Raw genomic sequence first — 19,940 nt, forward strand, 5'->3', positions numbered from 1 at the left:
ATAACATCAACAGACCTCATTGAATTTCAATCCGCTCCAGTTGTCCTCATTGCACCAGGATATTTGTATGCAATTCATAGTGCTTGCAGTGTGTATTCAGAATAAAAGTACTGTTGCACCAGCGATGTCAGATTGGCTATGTTGGTAAAACTTTTGCCTCTCTGTTAATGGTTATGGGCTTAAGTTCCACTCCAGGACTTGAGCACATATTTTAGGCTGACAATCCAGCGCAGTACTGAAGGAGTGCTGATTAGATTCTCAGAGGTTATTAAACAAAATTTCGATCTGGGGGTAGATTTTCCCTACATGTGGTTTTAGGGCAGAAGTGCAGGAAATGGGACGGACATGGTCGAGGGCCTTGTCAACTATATGGAAGGGAATCCTCGTTTGAGGATTTCTGGGGATAGACTATCAACCAATATTTACTATAAGCCCACTGACTCCCACAGCTACCTTGATTACACTTCCTCCCATCCCGCTTCCTGTTAGGAATCTATTCCCTTCTCCCAGTTTCTCCATCTCCGTTGCATCTGTTCTGATGATGCCACCTTCCACACCAGTGCTTCAGATAAGTCTTCCTTTTTCCTCAACTGAGGATTCCCCTCCACTGTAGTTGACAGGGCCCTTGACCGTGTCCGTCCCATTTCCCGCACTTCTTCCCTCGTCCCTTCCCCTCTCTCCCAGAACCATGATAGGGTACCCCTTGTTCTCACCTTCCACCTCACCAATCTCCACATTCAATGGATCATCCTTCGCCATTTCTGTCATCACCAGCGCGATGCCACCACCAAACACATCCTGCCCTCCCCTCCCCTTTCAGCATTCCGAAGGGACCGTTCCTCCGCAACACCCTGGTCCACTCTTCCATCACCTCCAACACCTGCTCTTCTTCCCACGGCAACTTCCTGTGCGAGTGCAGGAGATGCAACACCTGCCCTTTCACCTTCTCCCTTCCCACCAAACACTCCTTCTAGGTGAAACAGTGATTACTTGTACTTCTTTCAATTTAGTATACTGTATTCGTTGTTCACAATGCGGTTTCCTCTACACTGGGGAGACCAAATTCAGATTGGGTGATTGCTTTGCTGAACACCTCTGCTTAGCCCACAAGCGTGACCTGACTTGCGGTCGCTTGTCATTTTAATTCCCCGTCTCACTCCCATTCTGACCTCTCGGTCCTCGGTACTGTTCCAATGAAGCCCAACAGAAGCTCGAGGAACAGCACCTCACCTTTCGATTAGGCACTTTACAACCTCTTGGACTCAACATTGATTTAAATAACTTCAGATCATAACCATTGCTCCCATTTTTTCGGACAGCAGATGCTGGTAATGGTTCTGCTGTTGCCGTTTACAGCTCCTCTAGACCCATCTTTTGTTTCTTTACATGTCCCATTCCCACCCTCCTCGCCTTGCACCATAATTAATACCTTTTGTCATTTAATCACTCCTGCCCTCCACCCTATCAGAGACCTTCCCTTTTGTTCTTTCTTCCTCTCCCTCCTCCCCACCCTTTCCCTGGCTCTGTACTTGCTTAAAAACTGTTTAATCTTAAACTTCTTCCAGTTCTGACCAAAGGTCTTCGACCTGAAACATTAACTCTGTTTCTTTCTCCACAGATGCTGCCTGACTTGCTGAGTATTTCCAGCATTTTCTGTTTTTATTTATTTACTGTTATCACTGTTGTCCCCTTCCCTCAGCAATAATTTATGGCCCTTTCTAATAATTACAGGAGTGAAATTCTACTGGGGGGAAACTTATTGACAGTTACTCTACCCAACCTGTCCCCCACCTCTGAAACAGGCAGTTAAGGCTACAACTCAAATGTGCGAGAATCATGGCGAGGAGTCCAATATACAGCTGCAACCACTACTGAACCACTGAACTTACGAGTGGGTTGTCAGCAAATACTATTTATATATTATTTAAAAGAAAGTCAATGACTACAGCATTTAAAAAAAATACTAACTGTAACTTGGAACCTAAAAGGCAGTTTCCATTCATAACCTTTTCTACTTAGCAATATACGTATCAGTTTTTGAAGATGACAATTAATTGGTACTTGCCTGAAAAATGGAAAGGTTGGTTTTGGAGGACGAAGGAGCATGGACAGTCATTGCCAAGCTATTGTTCTCACTTGATTCACACTCATGAATTGTTACTATTTTCAGTGAAGGTGGTGAGATGTGCAAATGAGTTAATCGAGCATTCTTTAAATGGTGAAAATCCCCCTCAGTCAGTGTATACCTAAATGAAGAAAGAAATAAAAAGAAGTTTTCATTCTGTTTTGTCCCAGGTCATGGATTCCAATGCAGCTTTTGTGATCTCTTTTTTTGACAGGCCTGGTTATCACATTGCTTCAAGCTATATCAGCAGAGAAAGATAATAGGGTAAATGCCACACTTCTGTTCTCCCTGCAGGGAAATCACAGGGAGTTTGGGTTGGACAATTGAGCTACAGTGTTGTAGTCCTATCTCTGACCCATGCTGGATTCCTGCGAGGCTTCCCTGCTGAAAGCACAGGATTGCAGACTTTACTTTAATTAGATATTACACAACACCATACTCCTGAGACAGAATTGTGCAGTGTGCCTAGAAATAACTGTAGGTGTTATTAGTAGACAAATGCTTGACGTGTCCATATAGCATTCCACTGACAGCCATTTTAATGGTGGCGCTAATCCGTTTATTTCAAATGAATTACTGCTTTGTTAAAATGGCGGATAGAGGAATGTCACACGAAAGCGTTAAGCACCCGTCTGTTGGTGTAGGAAACAGTAATTTATAGGCTGCTGTTCTTGAAGCTCTGGGACCCAAGCTGAAATCAGAGTCAAAAGGGGGGATAAGCAAGTCGGACCTCTTTTGGTTGTGAAGGGTCAAAAGTGAAACGATAATGTTGTAGTGGCCACGTTTTCAGAACACCAAATTGTCCAATTTTGATATTCATTAGCAGCAATGTACTGGTCTTTGTATCGATAGAAAGTGGGGTGAGGGTATTTAGTTAACATACACACTTTTGAACATTTGGTAAATCTACCTGAACGCCTCCATTTTAAAATTCTCATCCTCGTGTTCAAATCCCTCCATGGCCTCACCCCTCCCTATCTATGTAACCTCCTCCAGTCCTACAACCCCCCCCCCGCCCCGAGATCTCTGTGTTCCTCCAACTCCCTCCTTCAAATCTAACTATTTGACCAAGCTTTTGGTCACCTGTCCTAATGTCTTCTTCTTTGGCTCGGTGTCAATTTTCATCTGATTGCGCTCCAGTGAAGCACCTTGAGACGTTTTACCATGTTAAAGGTGCTATGATAATGGAAGTTGTTGTTGTTGTACCCCTCTAAAGCCAATATATACTCACTGAAGTGCAGTGCTCAGAACTGAACACAATACTCCCAGATGGGGTCTGATCAAGGCACTGTGTAACCCTCTAGAGATAAAGGCCAACATTCTTTTAGCCTTTTTGATTACTTTTTGTACCTGTGCACTAGCTTTTGGAGATGTATGTATCTGGACAACTAAATCCTTTTGCTCCTCCACAGTTTCAAGCCACTTGCCATTTAGAAAATATTCCGATTTGTCTTTCTTGGTTCCAAAGTGGATTACCTCACACTTCCCCACATTAAACTCGATCTGCCACAGTTTTGCCCTTCACAAGCTTGAGGTCCTCTACTCAACCTTCTCAGTTTTACTGAAAAATATCCCTGTCTTCTTAAGTCTCTCTTCATAACCATAACCTCCTCAAACCCAATAACATCCTAATGAATCTACACTGTACCTTTGCCAGTGGTTTTATATCCTTCCTATAATGGGGTGCCTGAAACTATACGCAATATTTCAAATGCAGCCCAATTAAAGTTTCATACTAGTTTAATATTATTTCCTTGTTTTTGTATTCTATGCCATTTGATATAAAACTAAGGATTCTGTTTGCCGTCACATGTTTCTACATTGAACAGCATCTGCTACCTATTTGCCCATCCTATCTATGTCCAAATTCAGTCTTTCTCAGCCCTTGTCACAATTTGCCGTATCCCACAATTTAGTGTGACCGGCAATTTTGATATTGTTCCCTCAATTCCTAACATCGGATGTATATAGGAAATAAGAGCAATCAGAACATGAACATTCCTCAACACATCTTTCCAATCTGAGAAACTTCCTTTTACCCCTAAGAAACTTCCTTTTCCCTTTATACAAAAGCTTTCGTTAAGTGTTCCCAGTCATGTATTTAGCAATGTGCTAGAAATTACTGTATGTGATCAAGTGGGTGTCAGTGTAAGCATTCTGCTGCCAGATATTACATAGATGTCAATATAATTGGAAGAAACATCTGCCAATTGCAATACCGAATGACCCCTTATAAATCTGTTACTATAACCCTTTAATTGTCTAAGTGAATCAATTATGATGGTATTTCCTCTGTGATGGGATTCAGGCTTTTTAGACTGTTATTAGTGGAAATGCAAGCAGTTTTTCAGCTAACATTCATCATTTTCTTTTAAGATCAATAAAAGATGGTTGATCCTTCCCACTCTTTCACATGAATGATACCACGTGTTTCTTTAAAGGTGCTTTACTATTTCACAGAGAGAATACAGCTTAATTTTGATAAAACCTCAAAATTGTTAATTGTAATGACTGCATAAAATCAATTGACAGTGAGTATGAGAAATTCATCGTGATTTTTAGAATAAAATTATGTTTGGACAGTTTCAAAACTGTGATCTTTGAATAAAACCTTTTGTTAATCATACAGGTTTAAAATAGTACAGAAACATAGTTAGAGAAACTGCATCAGACCCTCAACCTCACGGCTATCTTTGACAGTATACCAAACTATCTGCTCTAAGTAATAAGGAATTTGTAGCCTGCAAGGCAAAAATATTTGATAACAAGCACCCTTTACTTACTTAAGGACTCTAATAGTGTTTTTACCCTGAGTGCATGCATAGTTCTATAAAAATGTGATGTTTTTGTTCTCCATTAAACATACAAGCAACAAAGGTACATTTCACCTGCTATTTTGTTCCAGTGTGCCTGATGACTCCCTCCGGGAGGGAGTTGGGGTGAGGGGGGTGGGAAAAGAGTAGAAATTCTTTTGTGTGGTATTTTTAGCAATTCGGTTAACACATTCGGGTGAAATTTCTCTGTTCACCATTTTAACAAAGTTGCCATCCTGTTTAAGATGAATAAAAGGCTTACATTTATATAGCCCCCTTCATGACCTCAGACGTCTCTAATCACATTATGGCTACTGAAGTACTTTTGAAGTGTAGTCACTGTTGTAATGTAGGAAACGTGGCAGCCAATCTGCACGCAGCAAGCTCCCACAAACAGCATTGAAATAAATGACGAGACCAAGGTTTAAGGTCGCATCTGAAAGGTGGCACCTCCAACTTAAACACACAATCTTCTGATTCAGAGGCAAGAAAGTGATCATTGAGCCACAGCTGACACTAGGTTTAATAGTTTTGTTGCAGCACACAGAGGAATTTTTTCCCCTCTGGTGTCATTTCTGCCTCCCACAGGATAATTGTCGAATTAGTGTTAATAGTGAGAATGAGATCGTCACTTTTGGCTTGTGACCCCCTTCAAATAGAAGCAAAATCAATTAATATTTCACATTATAAAATAATCGATTTAATTCTCAAAGTTAAAAAGAAACATTTCTTTATAATTGTCTATTTTATATCATTTTTTCTAAAGTACCTTTAATTATTAATGACCAACTTGAGCTCAACAGTACACAAAACATTTTAGCCCTCTCGTTAACTGTACCTATAATAAAGCCATTATTCCTGCCAAAACTGATACCTTTGATTTACAGATTTGTAACTAGCTCTGATGTTCAGGTTAAATTGATTCGCAACTGTTTTGTACTTTTGTGGCTCTCTCTCAAGTGTGTTAGCTTGGCTCAGTTGGTAGCACCTTTGCTTGTGGGTCAGAAGGTTGCAGAATCAAAAGTTTGAGTTCATCATTTGAACTATTCAAATACTCTCTTGGCTGGTCTCCCACCTTCCACCCTCCATAAACTTCAGTTCATTCAGAAACTCTGCTGCCCATATCCTAATTCTCACCAAATCGCGTTCACCCATCACCCCTGTGCTCACTGACCTATATTGGTTCCTGGTCCAGCAATGTCTCGAATTTAAAATTCTCATCCTTGTGTTGAAATCACTCCACGGCCTCGCCCTTCCCTATCTCTGCTACCTCCTCCAGCCTTACAACCCTCCGAGATCTCAGCGCTCCTCCAATTCTGGCCTCTTGCGCATCTCCAATTTCCATTGCCCCACTATTGGCGGGCGTGCCTTCAGCTGCCTAAGCCCTGAGTTCTAGAATTCCTTCCCTAAACCTCTCCGCCTCTCTATCCTCCATAAGATGCTCCTTAAAACCTACCTCTTTGACGAAGCTTTGGTTACCTGTCCTAATATCTCTTTATGTAGCTCGGTGTCAAATTATGTTTGGTAATGCTCCTGTGAAGCGCTTTGGGACATTTTACCACATTAAAGGTGCTTTTAAATGCAAGTTGTTGTTGTTAGCACTTAATAATTGCTGGAGTTATTGCCTTTTAGATAAAATGATAAATTGAAGTCCCATTTCCCTATTTGGGTGAATGATAAAGATCCCCTGGTGATTTTCGTGAGAACAGCAAAGGTCCTTCCTTAACCAACACCACCAAAATTGGCTGGTCATTAATCTCATTGTTGTTTGTAGGATCTTGTGTACATTACAGTTGTCATATTTGCCTGCATAGCAACAATCCCTCCAATTCAAAATATTTCATATGTGAAGTGCTTTGAGATGCTTCTTAGAGACACGATAAGGTGTTGCATAAATGCAAGGCTTCTTCATTTTTCACCGCACCTATCTGCTTACATTCTCAGTTCATTTTTATTTCTCTTTCAGTTTAGTTCTCTTTTTATGCTTTCTTATTTGATTACAAGCCGACTAAAAGTCTTTAGGCAGTTTTGTCTCATAAGTATGTTTAACAAACTAGGTTTGATGATACGTGGGTTACAGTTTGTTAATTGCTGGCCTAAGCCATGGCTGCATGAGTACAATTTTTATTATTTTTAGCTTAGGTTACTGTCGACCTGCATCTGATTCATATCCTCAGTCGCAGAGAAGGCCATGCCTATGACATGTCATTACTAGCTGTCAAAACAGTCACCCTTCAAACCTAACTGTAGGTTGATATCATTGTTCTGCTGACAGGAGTTATTTATACCTCTGCAGGCATTAATGTGTGACTGGCTTGGATTCAAATTTGTTCCCCTTTTTATTGAGTTCTACAAAAGTTCTCTGGTACAATACAAAGTACAGGTAACAACACAGATGTTTGTAGGTACACATTGCAAAATCCTTACGCAGTTAAGTAAATTTGGATGGTGTCATTGGCAGGGCAGAGACTACTCCTTTTTGGGAGCTTAGATTGAGCAGGAAAGGGGATCAGGGAGCACCTTAGGCATGGTGCTTGAGCAGTGTACGTATGGGCCCTGTGGGAGTTCAGGGGGTAGTGGCACATTGGGACCTGCCCGTGCGTTGGCTGACCCAAGCTTGCTTATTTTAATTTTTGAGTAAGGTATGTTAGCAACTTTGATCAATTCAGTCCTCTTGAGATCAATAACCTCCCATCTTCCTCTCAGCTGGCTACTGAAAATTGTTCTTTTCTCTTTCTCTGTTCCTTTAGCATGTGCCTGGAGTACTAGCAGTACTGTACTGATGGCATTGCAGGGACGAGAGAGAAGGTAAACTACAGGGGATGGAAGGAATGAAATGAGATTAGACTAACAGAAATTCAAATAAAAATGAGCAGATAGAAAGAAATAAAAAGATAGAACGAATGGAGAAGAACAAAATGAAAGCTGCTAGGCAACTGAGAAGCAGAAGAAAAGAGATGAAAAATACTAAAATAAAGCAAAATAAGTGAAAGGCAAAAAAATCAAAAGTAAGCAACAAAAAGTGCCAAGGACCAGAAGAAAATTAAGAAATAGTTCAGTGACATGCATTTACGCCTGTGTTAGTCTAAAACAAATTTCATTTTAAAACTAACATTTTTTTTTACACCAATTTTTTTCCACCACTTTTCTGCCCTCATCTTCTCTCCTGGCTTCCTGTTTCAGGCACCGTCTGGTACCAAACCCAGTGGCCATTATTCATGCGTGAGCCTTGACAGTGAATGTAGGCAAGCTTGTGGTGCAATACGGATGAGCTCAATTATGTCCCCACCTGATGTTCATACATGCACACTTTCAGCAGGGGTCACTAGATGGTCATCAGAAGCCAGACCCCCTGACCGATTTTCTGTTTTTATTTTTGAAGAAAATTAATATTGAAAGCCATGTAAAATATGTTCTATTGCTATTAATTCAAATTATTTCTTAAGACTTAGACCTGGAAATTCCGCAGGGCTTCTCCCAGTCCTGCCATAACCTCTGCAGGAGACCAGAGGAGCCCTTCAGAAAAATGGCGTCAAAAGCCGTCGTTGGCATTTCTCTGGGGCTTTTGCTTAATGGTGGAAATTCAGGAGAATCTCTGTGAAATTTCAAATTACTCTAATTGTTGGAGTATACAGCTGAAATGTGAATGTGAGAGCACTTCACTACTACGCAATGTTAGCCCCAGTACTCCCTATAAAGGGTTAAAATCCCTAATAGAGGAAACCTGCCTCGTTGGATTTGATCCTGAGTCTCGGGACAAGGGAAGCAGCATTATAATTTATACTATGTGGTAGACAGCCAGGTACCTCACTGCGAAAAATAACCGAGCAGCACCCTTCTACCAATTAGCATTTGATTTATATTATGCTTTTGGTTATATCGCAGTGATTGTGACACCACTTCACAGGGTTTGCAGCAGTTCTAAGTACTGGTAAATCATTGGTAATTTAGAGTTTCCATGAATAAAATTAAAAGGAGCACATATGTAAGATTGGGCTTTCGTGATTTGCAATAGTTGAAGTTGAACACTTGAGAACCTAATAATTTGAACTCCCTCTTTACACAGCCAAATCAGTTCAGGAAGTCCAAATTTTAGATAGAATTAACAGTGCAAATTGCCAGTCTTGGCCAGGCCATCAAGAGGGAGGAAGGTATTATTCCAAATGACAGGAAGGAAATGCACCAGAGGGAGTTTGCCCCTGAGCTACTGTCCTGCACTATCCATCAGACATATATTATTGGAAGACTGTAATTATCATGGGGGTGAAGAGGGAGAGCCTTAGAAGGGAGGGAAAGAAACAGGAACAAAATAAAAACTGCAATTGCTGGAAATCTGAAATATAAATAGAAAATATTGGAAATGGAGGCCATTTAGCAACTGAAAGAGAAAGAAATTGGGCCAGAAATTGTTCGTAAAATAGTGGTGAGCCTAACAGCGCACACTTTTATTAATAGACAAATCGAAGAGCAAGTTTCGGTGATTGCACATGTGCAGTTAAACGTGAAAATCCAGAACTTGCTCTTCCTGATTTCACCGGTGATCTGAAAGCTTTGCATTAAAGGGACCTCGCTGGCTGCAGTGAATGGGCCACTGTCAACTTGTTCTCCTGCCCAGCTGGAAACGAACTAATCATGCCACATAAAAGGAACGCTGAGTTTTTTAGGTCTAAACTAACTTATAATGGCGTGGTAAGTATCAATGACTGCCATACAACCTGTCTGGCAATGAAGATTAACTTTGTGAAAATGTGCAGTCTCATTACTCCTGATTTTAATAGTTTTTGCTCAGTTAAAAAAAACCTAAAAATTAAAACATTTAAAAAAATGTTTTTACTTTTTCATTCTGTCTCTTTTATCTCAGTCTTTTAATCTTACCCTCTCTTTATTTCACTTTTTCTAACTCATATTATAGTATATTTACTAACCTTAACGGGCACTGCCTGGTTTTTAGTCTGCGCGGTTTATCAATGAGTTTCACTTCCTGGTTCTCACAGCATGGCTTGCTTCAACCTGATTGGTTGAGGGGACGTAAAGATCCTTTCCCCGCTCACACAGCCCAGAAAAGAACACTACTGTTCCTTGAAGTCGCAATTCAAGGAAGTTGCCTCCAAAAAGAACGCGGTAACTTAGTACGTGAATTTAAATCTAATGAGCGGTGAGCACTGTTGGTTCGCCACTCAGAGCAATTGACAGGTCATTCGGGTGGAGGCCTTTGAGTTCTGATGAAGTACCTCACCTAACATGGTAATCTAACTTTCCTGTTCAGAAATGGATAAAGGGGCTGTGGACTGTCTAAATTGTACATGAAACAGAACTTCAGAGGCTGTTCCCCACGATATATTCCAAGTACAGTAGTAGGCAAGAAGGAGAGAATTAAAAACAGTAACACAATCTCAGTCTCAGAGCTCAGCTACATGGGTAGAGTTCTGCCCCTTAGTCAATAACTGCATTTGAATTCCATAAACCCAATATCAAAATCTTACAACAGCAATAAGTGAAGCAATACTAGGGGGAGATTTCCTCTGGTCACTATTTGTGGAAAAGAGTGTGGTTATGATTTTGCTACAAATAGTAAGCAGGGGAAATATTCCCCCATTGTCCTTCTAAAAGGTTGGGAACTGGAGCAGTATAATGGGGTAGATTTTGGGTCGGGCCTATTTTCCAACCCAGACAAGCACGCCCCCGAACCGAGAGGCCTGCAGAACGATGGAAATTGGTCTCTGCGTGAGCTGCTGCCACTGCTTGCGCCTCCATAGGCAGATTGCCCGACCAAAGAGATCAATTTCAGGCCACCTGCCTCACTGGCAGCGGCCCTCACATAAGTCCTGGGAGGGGGGGTGGAGCGGACTCCACATGAATGTTTTTTTTAAAAAAAAATTAAACTTACCTTTCGTTGGTGGCCCTGGGCAGGGAGCAGGCCCATCGCCTGCCCTGCTCATTGGTGGCTAATTTCAACAAGGGGTCCTTCAACAGACTTCAGGCCCCTAATTTACAGATTATGGGGATCCAATGCCCGGGAAGTCCAAAAAAAGGTCCACACGAATTTAGCAGTGGGACCAACACCTGCATCCATTTTACTCCTGAAAAGCGGGTTCACTGTATACCAATTTCTACCCCAATGTATCTTGAATAGGTTTGACAAGTATTTAACAGGAGTATGATTGAAAAATATTAATTTGGAATGCATACAGACTATTATTTCCTTGATTATTATTTGATGAACTTGGATTGATTCCGTAACAATTGGCAATTGATCAGTGCGAACACCATCACAAAGTGACTCTCAGTGTCTCCTTCTGGCACATGTAAAATAATGAAATTAAACTGCCAAACTTTACAACACATTTCACCACACAAAAAAAATGGATTAGAGGGATACATGGGAGTAATTACAGGGATCTCATTTTCGGGTTGACTTTAGCCTGCTCTAGCCTTCTTCTCATGGTTCATGATGGCATCTCAGTGCTTCAGTAAAATTGCTATTCTGTATTCATTTCAAAATATGAATTGTTCTATAAGTAGAAGTGCTGGTATAGATGATCAATCACTGATTTGGCAAATTCTTGCAGCGTAGTTTCATATTTTGTTAAAGTGCTCAGTCATGGAAACCACGCATTTATGAGTTATCTGGGTCAGCCACCCACTGGATCATTATATAAACGCTTTTCCCCACTGACGTGTCCTATAAAACCAATTTGCTGAAAGTAGAAAGCAACCCAAAAATGACTGTACCAAGCAAATGTTTATCTACCTGTTATCCAACAATTTTAAATCACCAAGCCATTCCCCATCTCGTTCTATAATCTATCCCATTGCATTGCATAAGAGCCAATTTCAGCCTGCCACAAACAAGCTGCATTTAATAAGCAAGCATGCCTGCACCCGTGAATTGTCCTGGCCTTAGGTAATTGATTTAATAATCCCTTCACACTTGTTTCACAACATTTCTTCCACACTATCTTTCCCACTTCTTTAATTTATCTCCATGCAGAAATGGGGTCAAATCTAAATAGAGTTGTTATAAATGGTTCATTTGATCATGATAATGATAGCAAAACAAATTCAAACAGGAAAAAAGTAACAAAATAAAATGAGCAATGCAGTGACAGGAGAGTGTGGTACCAGACGTAAAAGTGAGCTGCAATATGCTCTTCCTTCCTCTTGCATTTCCACAAGACTCATTGCACAATTTCCTATTCTAATTCATTATTTCCCCACATCTCAAAACCGTGGAACTCCTTACCTTCCTCAGTCTTCCATTTCTCCTACAATCTACCAACTTTCAAAAACAAACACTGGCATTACCTAAGCACTACTGCATGATTCATCTAGTCTTCTCTCCTACTCTTTCATCTGGGTAATGTTCTGCACTATATATCTTGGCCCAAAGGCTGTAGCCAGGGTCAGACACAGCCGCCCTGTCCAACAAGCGTGAGTAGCCACAGTTTCTGATATTTTACTATTACATTATTACTTAGAATTTACAGCACAGAAACAGGCCATTCAGCACAACTGGTTTATTCCAGCATTTATGCTCCACAGGAGCCTCCCTCCACCCCTCTTCATTTAACCCTATCAGCATATCTTTCTATTCCTTTCTCCCTCATGTACTTATATTATACATATATTATTTCATACATATATGTTAGCAAGTTGCTTTTATAATTCTTGTCTTTACTGTATACATGTAATAAGGTTTTGTGTTCACCCTTCCTTTGGAGTACATACTAGCCTTCAATCTTCCTTTAAGCTCCTTAGTTGTTCTTACAGGATAAAAGTCACTGAGGCGACTGCCTGGGGTGCTTAAGGCCATGCTTGATCTTTTACCTAGGTTTCTCAATTAAAGATAAGAAAACTTGAGTCAAATTTTCACCTGCACTATTGACTGGAACATAATGGCCCGGAATTTGCTCTTAAAATAATGGTGAGCCTAACAGGGCTCATCGTTATTTCGGGGCAAATGGAAGAGCAACTTCCGTCGAGCGCAGATGTGCAGTTAAATGCGGAAATCCAGAAGTTGTTCTACCAGACGTCCTGCCCCTCTGAAAACTGCGCAGGAAGGACAGATCGCCGGCTGAATCCCCATTGGAATGAATGGACCTGCGTGAAGTTGCTGCGCTGCCCAGCTAAAAAAACAAAGTGATCCACACAAAGGTATGCTCAATTTTTTAGATCTAAGCCAACTTTTAACAGCATGGTAAGTCTTAATGACTGCCAAACAACCTCTATGGCACTGAAATTTAACTTTTAAAAACATGGGGCACGATTTTAATATGCCAGCCGGATGGCAGCGGGGGGTAGTGGGGGAGGAGGGCAATAGGCGTGCGGGTAACTCAAAATAAAATCTTACCGTTCCCCACGCGATCGCAACTTAATTAATGGCCCTTAATGTGGCTTCCAGGTTTGGCGTCCGAAAGCTGTGCAGTGGGCAGACTGCGCATCCGCATGATCTGCTGTCAGCTGGATGTCTGTATTTAAAAGGCCATTGCATCATTGGCTTTTGCTGGACAAAGGAGGAACCAGGCATAATGGAGCAGCAGAGGGGCAAGCCAGCTCCAAGATTCAGTGGCGCCTCACTTGAGGTGCTGCTGGCCGGGGTGAGGAGGAGAAGGGAAGTATTTTATCCGGAGGGCAGGAGGAAGCGCTCTGCCTCTGCCACCAAGAAGGCCTGGCTCGAGGTGGCTGAGGAGGTGACCAGCAGGAGCAACATCTCCCACACGAGGGTGCAGTGCAGGAAGCGCTTCAATGACCTAACCAGGTCAGCAAAAGTGAGTACACTTATTGATTCTCCTGCATTCCGTGGTGCAGATCAACCGCGTCCCCCCTCACCCCCAACATTCTGTACTGCCAACATTACTCCATCACATCACTCCTCACACCCACTTAAGGCTCATCTTCAACTTACTTTCACTTCCTGAGCATTTCCTCACCTCCCCATTTGTGAACCCACCACTACCACTCACCCCAATCCTGATCAAATGTGATGTCTCTGTCTGATACTCACCCTCTGATACATCTCTTTCATGGTCAGCCTCACCCAAAGCAATGCGTTCATCAGCTGACCACTTCACCCTCACTCACTCACATGCCTGTACTTTCTCCCGTTGGAGGAGAAGAGAGCGCAAAATGCACAGGATAGGGCGAGGAGGGAGGGGGGGCCACAACAAATAGTGGTCCTCACAGAGGTGGAGGAGGAGGCCCTGCAGATCAGCCGCACCGCCGAGTGCCTGTCCATCGGGGATGCCGAGATTGGCACCCCGCAAACGTCTGTTGACACAACTTTAACATTCATCACACATAACATGACTTGATGTTAATAATGATTGGCATGTTGAACACCTCAGTATGCTCATCGCAACATTACACATCTGTGATGATGCTTAATATTGCCTTCTGTTCTCTTCCAGGCCCTTCAGCGACTGAAGTGACGGGAGAGGGCGATTCCTCAGAGGAGCTCCTGGCCTCTAAGGGCGCACCATCACATCTTAGTGAGCCATCCACCAGCGCAGATACTCACACCTCGGTGGGTCCGAGTAGTCAATTAGTTGGATTGGCATCTGGTGAGTCACCCACACACAAGTGAGCACGTGCCGACACTGGTGGCAGGGGCAGCTGTGGAGAGTCCGCGTCGGTGGGTGGATTCCTCTCCAAGCTCTGCTCAGCTGGACACAGATGCTGAACCCTGGGGGCCAACTTTTAAAAGGAGAATGATCGAGAAACAGCAGCACATTTGCGAGGTACTGGAACAGGTGCCACACACGCTCTTCACAATAGCGGCGAGGATGGAGGAGTCCACCTCCTGCATTAGTGGACTCGTGGAACAGGTACGTGTGGGAATGTCTGAGATAGTGGTGCAGGTAAGTGCGGGAGTGTCTGCGACGGAGAGAAGGCTAGCCTCCAATGAGCTTCAAGCACGGCTCACAAATGAGTCCATTCAGGCCGTGACAACGACCGTTTTGACTCAGGGTGAATAACATTCTGCCGCCTTAACCAGGCAGACAGAAACTTTACAAGTGGGCTTCCAAGGCATCACACATGTCCTACAAACTGTTGTCCAGCAGGGTGGTAAGAGTGATGTGGGCCTGGCCCAGGAGAGGGATGATGGCGAAAGGGGACATGGAAGTGGGGATGCCACTCAAAGCGCTCCCACATCTCACCCATTGCCCCCCCCCTCAACCAGTACTCACAATACTGCCTCCTCTCCCGATGGTCGAGTCTGCCCCTGCACAAGTAGAGCAGTTTTTGCCGGGGCCCTCATGGGCTCCAAAACCCAGAGGGTGTAGGCCAAAAGCATCTCGACCGTCAGGGCATGAACATCAGCAACCTGCCGCTACTTCTGCTACCGCCACAGGGGATGCAGCACGTAGAAGTAATAGGAAGTTTAAGGCCAAGGTTTGGTGATCACGAAGGGTATGCACAAGGGTGTCTGTCAGACTGTCATGTTTTTCATTTATATTTGGTTTTTGTTACATTCACATTAAATGTTAGTATTCTCACCACTACTGTCACGTCTTGCCCATTCTTGACTGCCTTTTGTGATAGCGCCCTTTCATGTGTTTCATCATGAACAGTGAGACTCGATGCCACCCAGTGGGTGGTTTACACTGGGTGTATGTGTAGTTGTAGGACTGTTTTGTGCAGTGGGGTGGGGGGGATCTGGTGTTGGCGCTGCTCTTTCCAGGTGGTCTGAGGACTGGACCATCCTTACTTTGCAGATGTCCTTATGAGAATTGTTCAAATATTAATGACTCCCTGGCCTCACGAGCAGCCAGGTGAGTCGCTGCTCTGCCGATGGGTTCCTCCCTGTCCTCCTCCCCATCTCCTCCTTAATGTTGATGGTAGACGTGGATGCTGGATGAGGGAATGGGGCCTCATCAACTGGTAACCCTCTCTGTTGCACCATGTTCTTCAGGACACAACAGATGACTATAATTCTACCTACCCTCGCTGGTGCGTATTGAAGCGCTCCCCCAGACCGATCCAGGCACTGAAATTGCATCTTCAGCAGTCCTATAGTATGCTCAATGACTGACCTGGTGGTGATGTAACTGTTGTTGTATCGATGCTGTGCCTCGCTGATGGGGTTTCTCACAGGTGTCATGAGCCACGTGTGCAGGGGGTATTCCTTGTCTCTGAGAAGCCAGCCCTTAAGGCTGTTTGGTGCTTGGAAGAGAGCTGGGATGCTGGATTCCCGCAGAATGAATGAATCATGGCAGCTGCCAGGGAATCTGGTACACACGTGAAGAAATCTTTTCCGGTGGTCGCAAACGAGCTGAGCGTTGATGGAGCGATACCCCTTCCTGTTGATGAACAGTCCTGGCTCATGTGGAGGTGCTCAGATTGCTACATGTGTGCAATCAATTGCACCCTGTACCCGTGGAAAGCCAGCCACAGAGTGGAATCCCACTGCCCTCTCCATCTGGCTGAGGTCGTCCATGGGGAAGTTGACGTAGTGGGACGTCCTGCGAAACAAACCATCGGTGACCTGTCTTATGCGTTTGTGGGCAGATGACAGAGAGACCCTGGTGATGTCACCTGTGGCGTCCTGGAATGATCCGGAGGCAAAGAAGTTGAGGGCAATGGCCACCAGGACCAGCCGGAAGCAACTCTGCATGAAGCAGTGTGCAGATGTCTGCGACCACTAGGCAACTCACTCTCAGCCTTCATAAGCACTGCTCCTCAGAGAGATCCAGGAAGCTCAATCTCGGTCTGTAGACACTCTGACAACAGTAGTGCCTCCTGCGACGTCAGTCTCTCCGTTGTGCCCCTCTCTGCTCTTGTGCAGGTCCTTGTGGCGCACCTCTGTGTTGTGGTGAAACTCGAGCTTAGAAGAATGAGAGGGGATCTCATTGAAACATATAAAATTCTACAGGGTTAGACAGACTGGATGCAGGGAAGATGTTTCCCCTGGCTGGGGGGTCCAGAATGAGGGGTCACAGTCTCAGGATACAGGGTAGGACATTTAGGACTGAGATGAGGAGAAATTTCTTCACTCAGATGGTGGTGAACCTGTGGAATTCTCTACCACAGAAGGCTGTGGAGGCCAAGTCACTGAATATATTTAAGAAGGAGCTAGATAGATTTCTAGACACAAAAGGCATCAAGGGGTATGGGGAGAGAGAGGGAATATGGTATTGAGATAGAGGATCAGCCATGATCATAATGAATGGCGGAGCAGGCTAGAAGGGCCGAATGGCCTTCCCCTGCTCCTATTTTCTATGCTTCTATGTAACTGCACTCCGTGCCTGCCGCGCGCGGATGGTAATGGTCCTCTTCCTCGGATGTACCGGTGAATACTGCCATTGCGCCCCCCCATCCTGATATTGCCAGTTAGAGGGGGTCCAAAAAGTAGGTAAATATGTGTAAACAGAACAATTCTGAGTGTCCACATGACTTCTGGGTTCCCGAACCGCGCGCCACCTAGAAGGGTCTGGGTCGTGCGCGTTTTTCGGCGGGTTGGAGCCGGGATTCCTTCCCACTCCGGAAATCCCTGATTTTGTTTGCCCCCCCACCCCCAAACTTCAAAAGATAAAATCGTGCCCATGGAGTCTCATTCATTCTGAATGTAATCGTTGTTGGGCATTTAAAAAAAATTAAAAAGTTATTTTTTTTACTTGTTCTTTCTGTCTCTTTTATCTCTGCCTTTTAATTCAATATTTTTACCCATTCTTTATTTCGCTTTCTCTAACTGATTTTACATTGAATTCACTGTTGTAACTTGCACTTCCTGGTTCTCACACTGGTAAGGATGCTTCAATCTGATCAGTTGAGGGGACAATTCCTTGCTCCGCTCAAACAGCTCACAGATGCCCGGGAGAGGAGGCTGCACTTTTTTCAGCTCCCCATTGTAGCAAGTTGGTGCCCAAAAGGCCATGGATAGTTTGTGGGTAAATTTAAATCTAAAGAGCAGCGGGCACCATTCGTTTACTGCTCAGCCCTAAATCCGGGCCAATAACTTCACTGATTAGGATGTCTTTGACTTTAATGGACAGGGGGATGTGTTGGTCCTTCCAAGCTAAAAATCTAAACTTATGGCAATTAGCACTTTTCTAATAATGGGGGGGGGGCGGGGTAGTACATGTGGTACCTCCTTCCTTTTTCTTGTGTTTTCTTCCCATGGTCGAATAGTGATGCTTCATTAAAAGAAACTCTGCGGCCAGTAGAACAGGTGGAAAGAAATCGCTCTGTTTCCAGGTCATGATAGCTGCCGGCTGACAAACACTCGGAATCATCAACTTTGATTGTGATTTCTGAAACGACACAGAACTAAAAATTAGAACAGTTTTAATTACATATTTCATTGTTTTTTTAAACAGCAATTGTGTTTTTGGACGCAATACGTTGTTTTCATGGTTATCAGAACATTGCTCAGTGTACATAATAGAGTGGTAGGGAGAAGCCTTGGACAGTGGCTTACAGGTATTCCTATAAACTGGTGCTGGTGAGTGCTGTTTAGGTTTACTGTTGCATCAATGGCCATTGGCATTTTGAGTGTTGCCACACTCTGTGTACTTCAAGTCGGCTGGTTCATGCCACTCTTGTGCGGTGCCTGAGCTATATGGGGAGAGCTTTCAGCTTCTCAGTCAGATGTCTTGGTAGGGCAAAAATGTTGTCAGTTAGCAGAGAATTTCTCCTGATTTTGCCTCAGTGAGCACATCTTTTCACACTGGCCAATTTTCTATAGTACCTCAATCCATATTGACTGGGCAGGGAGCCCCACTGAGATCTATCAACAGGCTGTGGTCAGGAGGAAGGCCAGGACCTTGTCTATGTCTGGATCCAGGAGCACCGTTCTAAACCATAAATGTACCCTATAGAACGGCTGCATTTACTTAGTCAGACTGGCAGTTACTTAGTCCACTGGTCAATGATGAAGATTAGTTCCTTTTTTCATTTTGTGTTCAAGCTGCCTTATTGGGATTTTCAAATAGTAGGGAAGTTACCTAATTCACCAAATCCAACATACTGTTCACAGTGACCATAGCATCAGTTCGTCCATAAATAGATGGTATACTAGCAGACAACAAAATAAGTCAATATATATTGGGATGCTGGTATTTTTCAAAGGGACTCTAAATTAATTTTAAAAACTTCAGATTAAAAATTAATCTTTGAAAAGTGAAATGGGTGAGCTTTTCCAGTCTTTCCAGTTTGCATAGCTGAGTCACTGGTTCCTTAAAAGCAGGGCCCCTCGTACTCTGTGGTTTCATGGCCACAGGAACTGCGTCAGAAGTTCCTTAAAATGAATGGATAGAAAAACATGTGGGCTGACCTCTGCAAAGGAGCGCTAAATTGTAAAATTTATCTGCGTATGCTTTCATAAAAATGTCTGCCTTGACCTTGCTGCAAAGAAATGACACTGTGTTTAATTCTGCTGTGCATTCTAGACAGGCTGGCTTAAGCTTTCTGCCTCCTCCCCTCCCAACAATTTCTCAGCAGATCTGAGCGGGCAGAGGAAGAAAGCAACTTGGGCCCCACTTCCCTCCAGTCTTCCACTGGCTATTCCGCCAAGCACTTCTTCACACAAAGGGTAGTGGAAATCTGGAACTCGCTCCCCCAAAAAGCAACTGAGGCTAGGTCAGTTGAAAATTTCAAAACTGAGAACGTTAGATTTTTGTTAGGTAAGAATATTAAGGGTTATGGAACCAAGGCGGGTATCTGGAGTTAAGATATAGATCAGCCATGATCTAATTGAATGGTGGAACAGGCTCGATGGGCTGACTGGCCTACTCCTGTTCTTATGTTCCTATGTAGGGGGTTGAAGTCACTTGCTCATATGAGGGTGGTGAACGGTGAATAGATGTAAATGAGGGAAACATAGCCTCCGCCAGGTCTTGCGCTATTTGCACTCTAGGAATGCTGGGTACAAGAGCCGCCTATTATCCAGTGTTCAGAAATCAGCAAAGGCCCTGGGACTTGAAATCGAAGAAGAGTCCGTGCGAGCACTCTCAGAACGTGGCCATACACACATCCCATTTGTCAAATCCAAACAAAAGAAATCT

General features: G+C 43.5%; 1 protein-coding gene across 1 annotated transcript in view; it reads right to left on the bottom strand.

Moving 5' to 3' along the window:
• The window catches only part of cbarpb (CACN subunit beta associated regulatory protein b), a 142,105-nt gene that overhangs the window by 36,449 nt on the left and 85,716 nt on the right, over positions 1-19,940 (bottom strand). The window contains exons 5-6 of the mRNA XM_067968717.1: positions 18,026-18,188; positions 2,066-2,246 (exon numbers count right to left, since the gene is read on the bottom strand). Coding sequence (XP_067824818.1) covers positions 2,066-2,246; positions 18,026-18,188 — 344 coding nt within the window. The remainder of the gene's footprint in view (positions 1-2,065; positions 2,247-18,025; positions 18,189-19,940) is intronic.

The sequence above is a fragment of the Heptranchias perlo genome, chromosome 29 (genome assembly GCF_035084215.1).
Source record: "Heptranchias perlo isolate sHepPer1 chromosome 29, sHepPer1.hap1, whole genome shotgun sequence".
NCBI lineage: Eukaryota > Metazoa > Chordata > Chondrichthyes > Hexanchiformes > Hexanchidae > Heptranchias > Heptranchias perlo.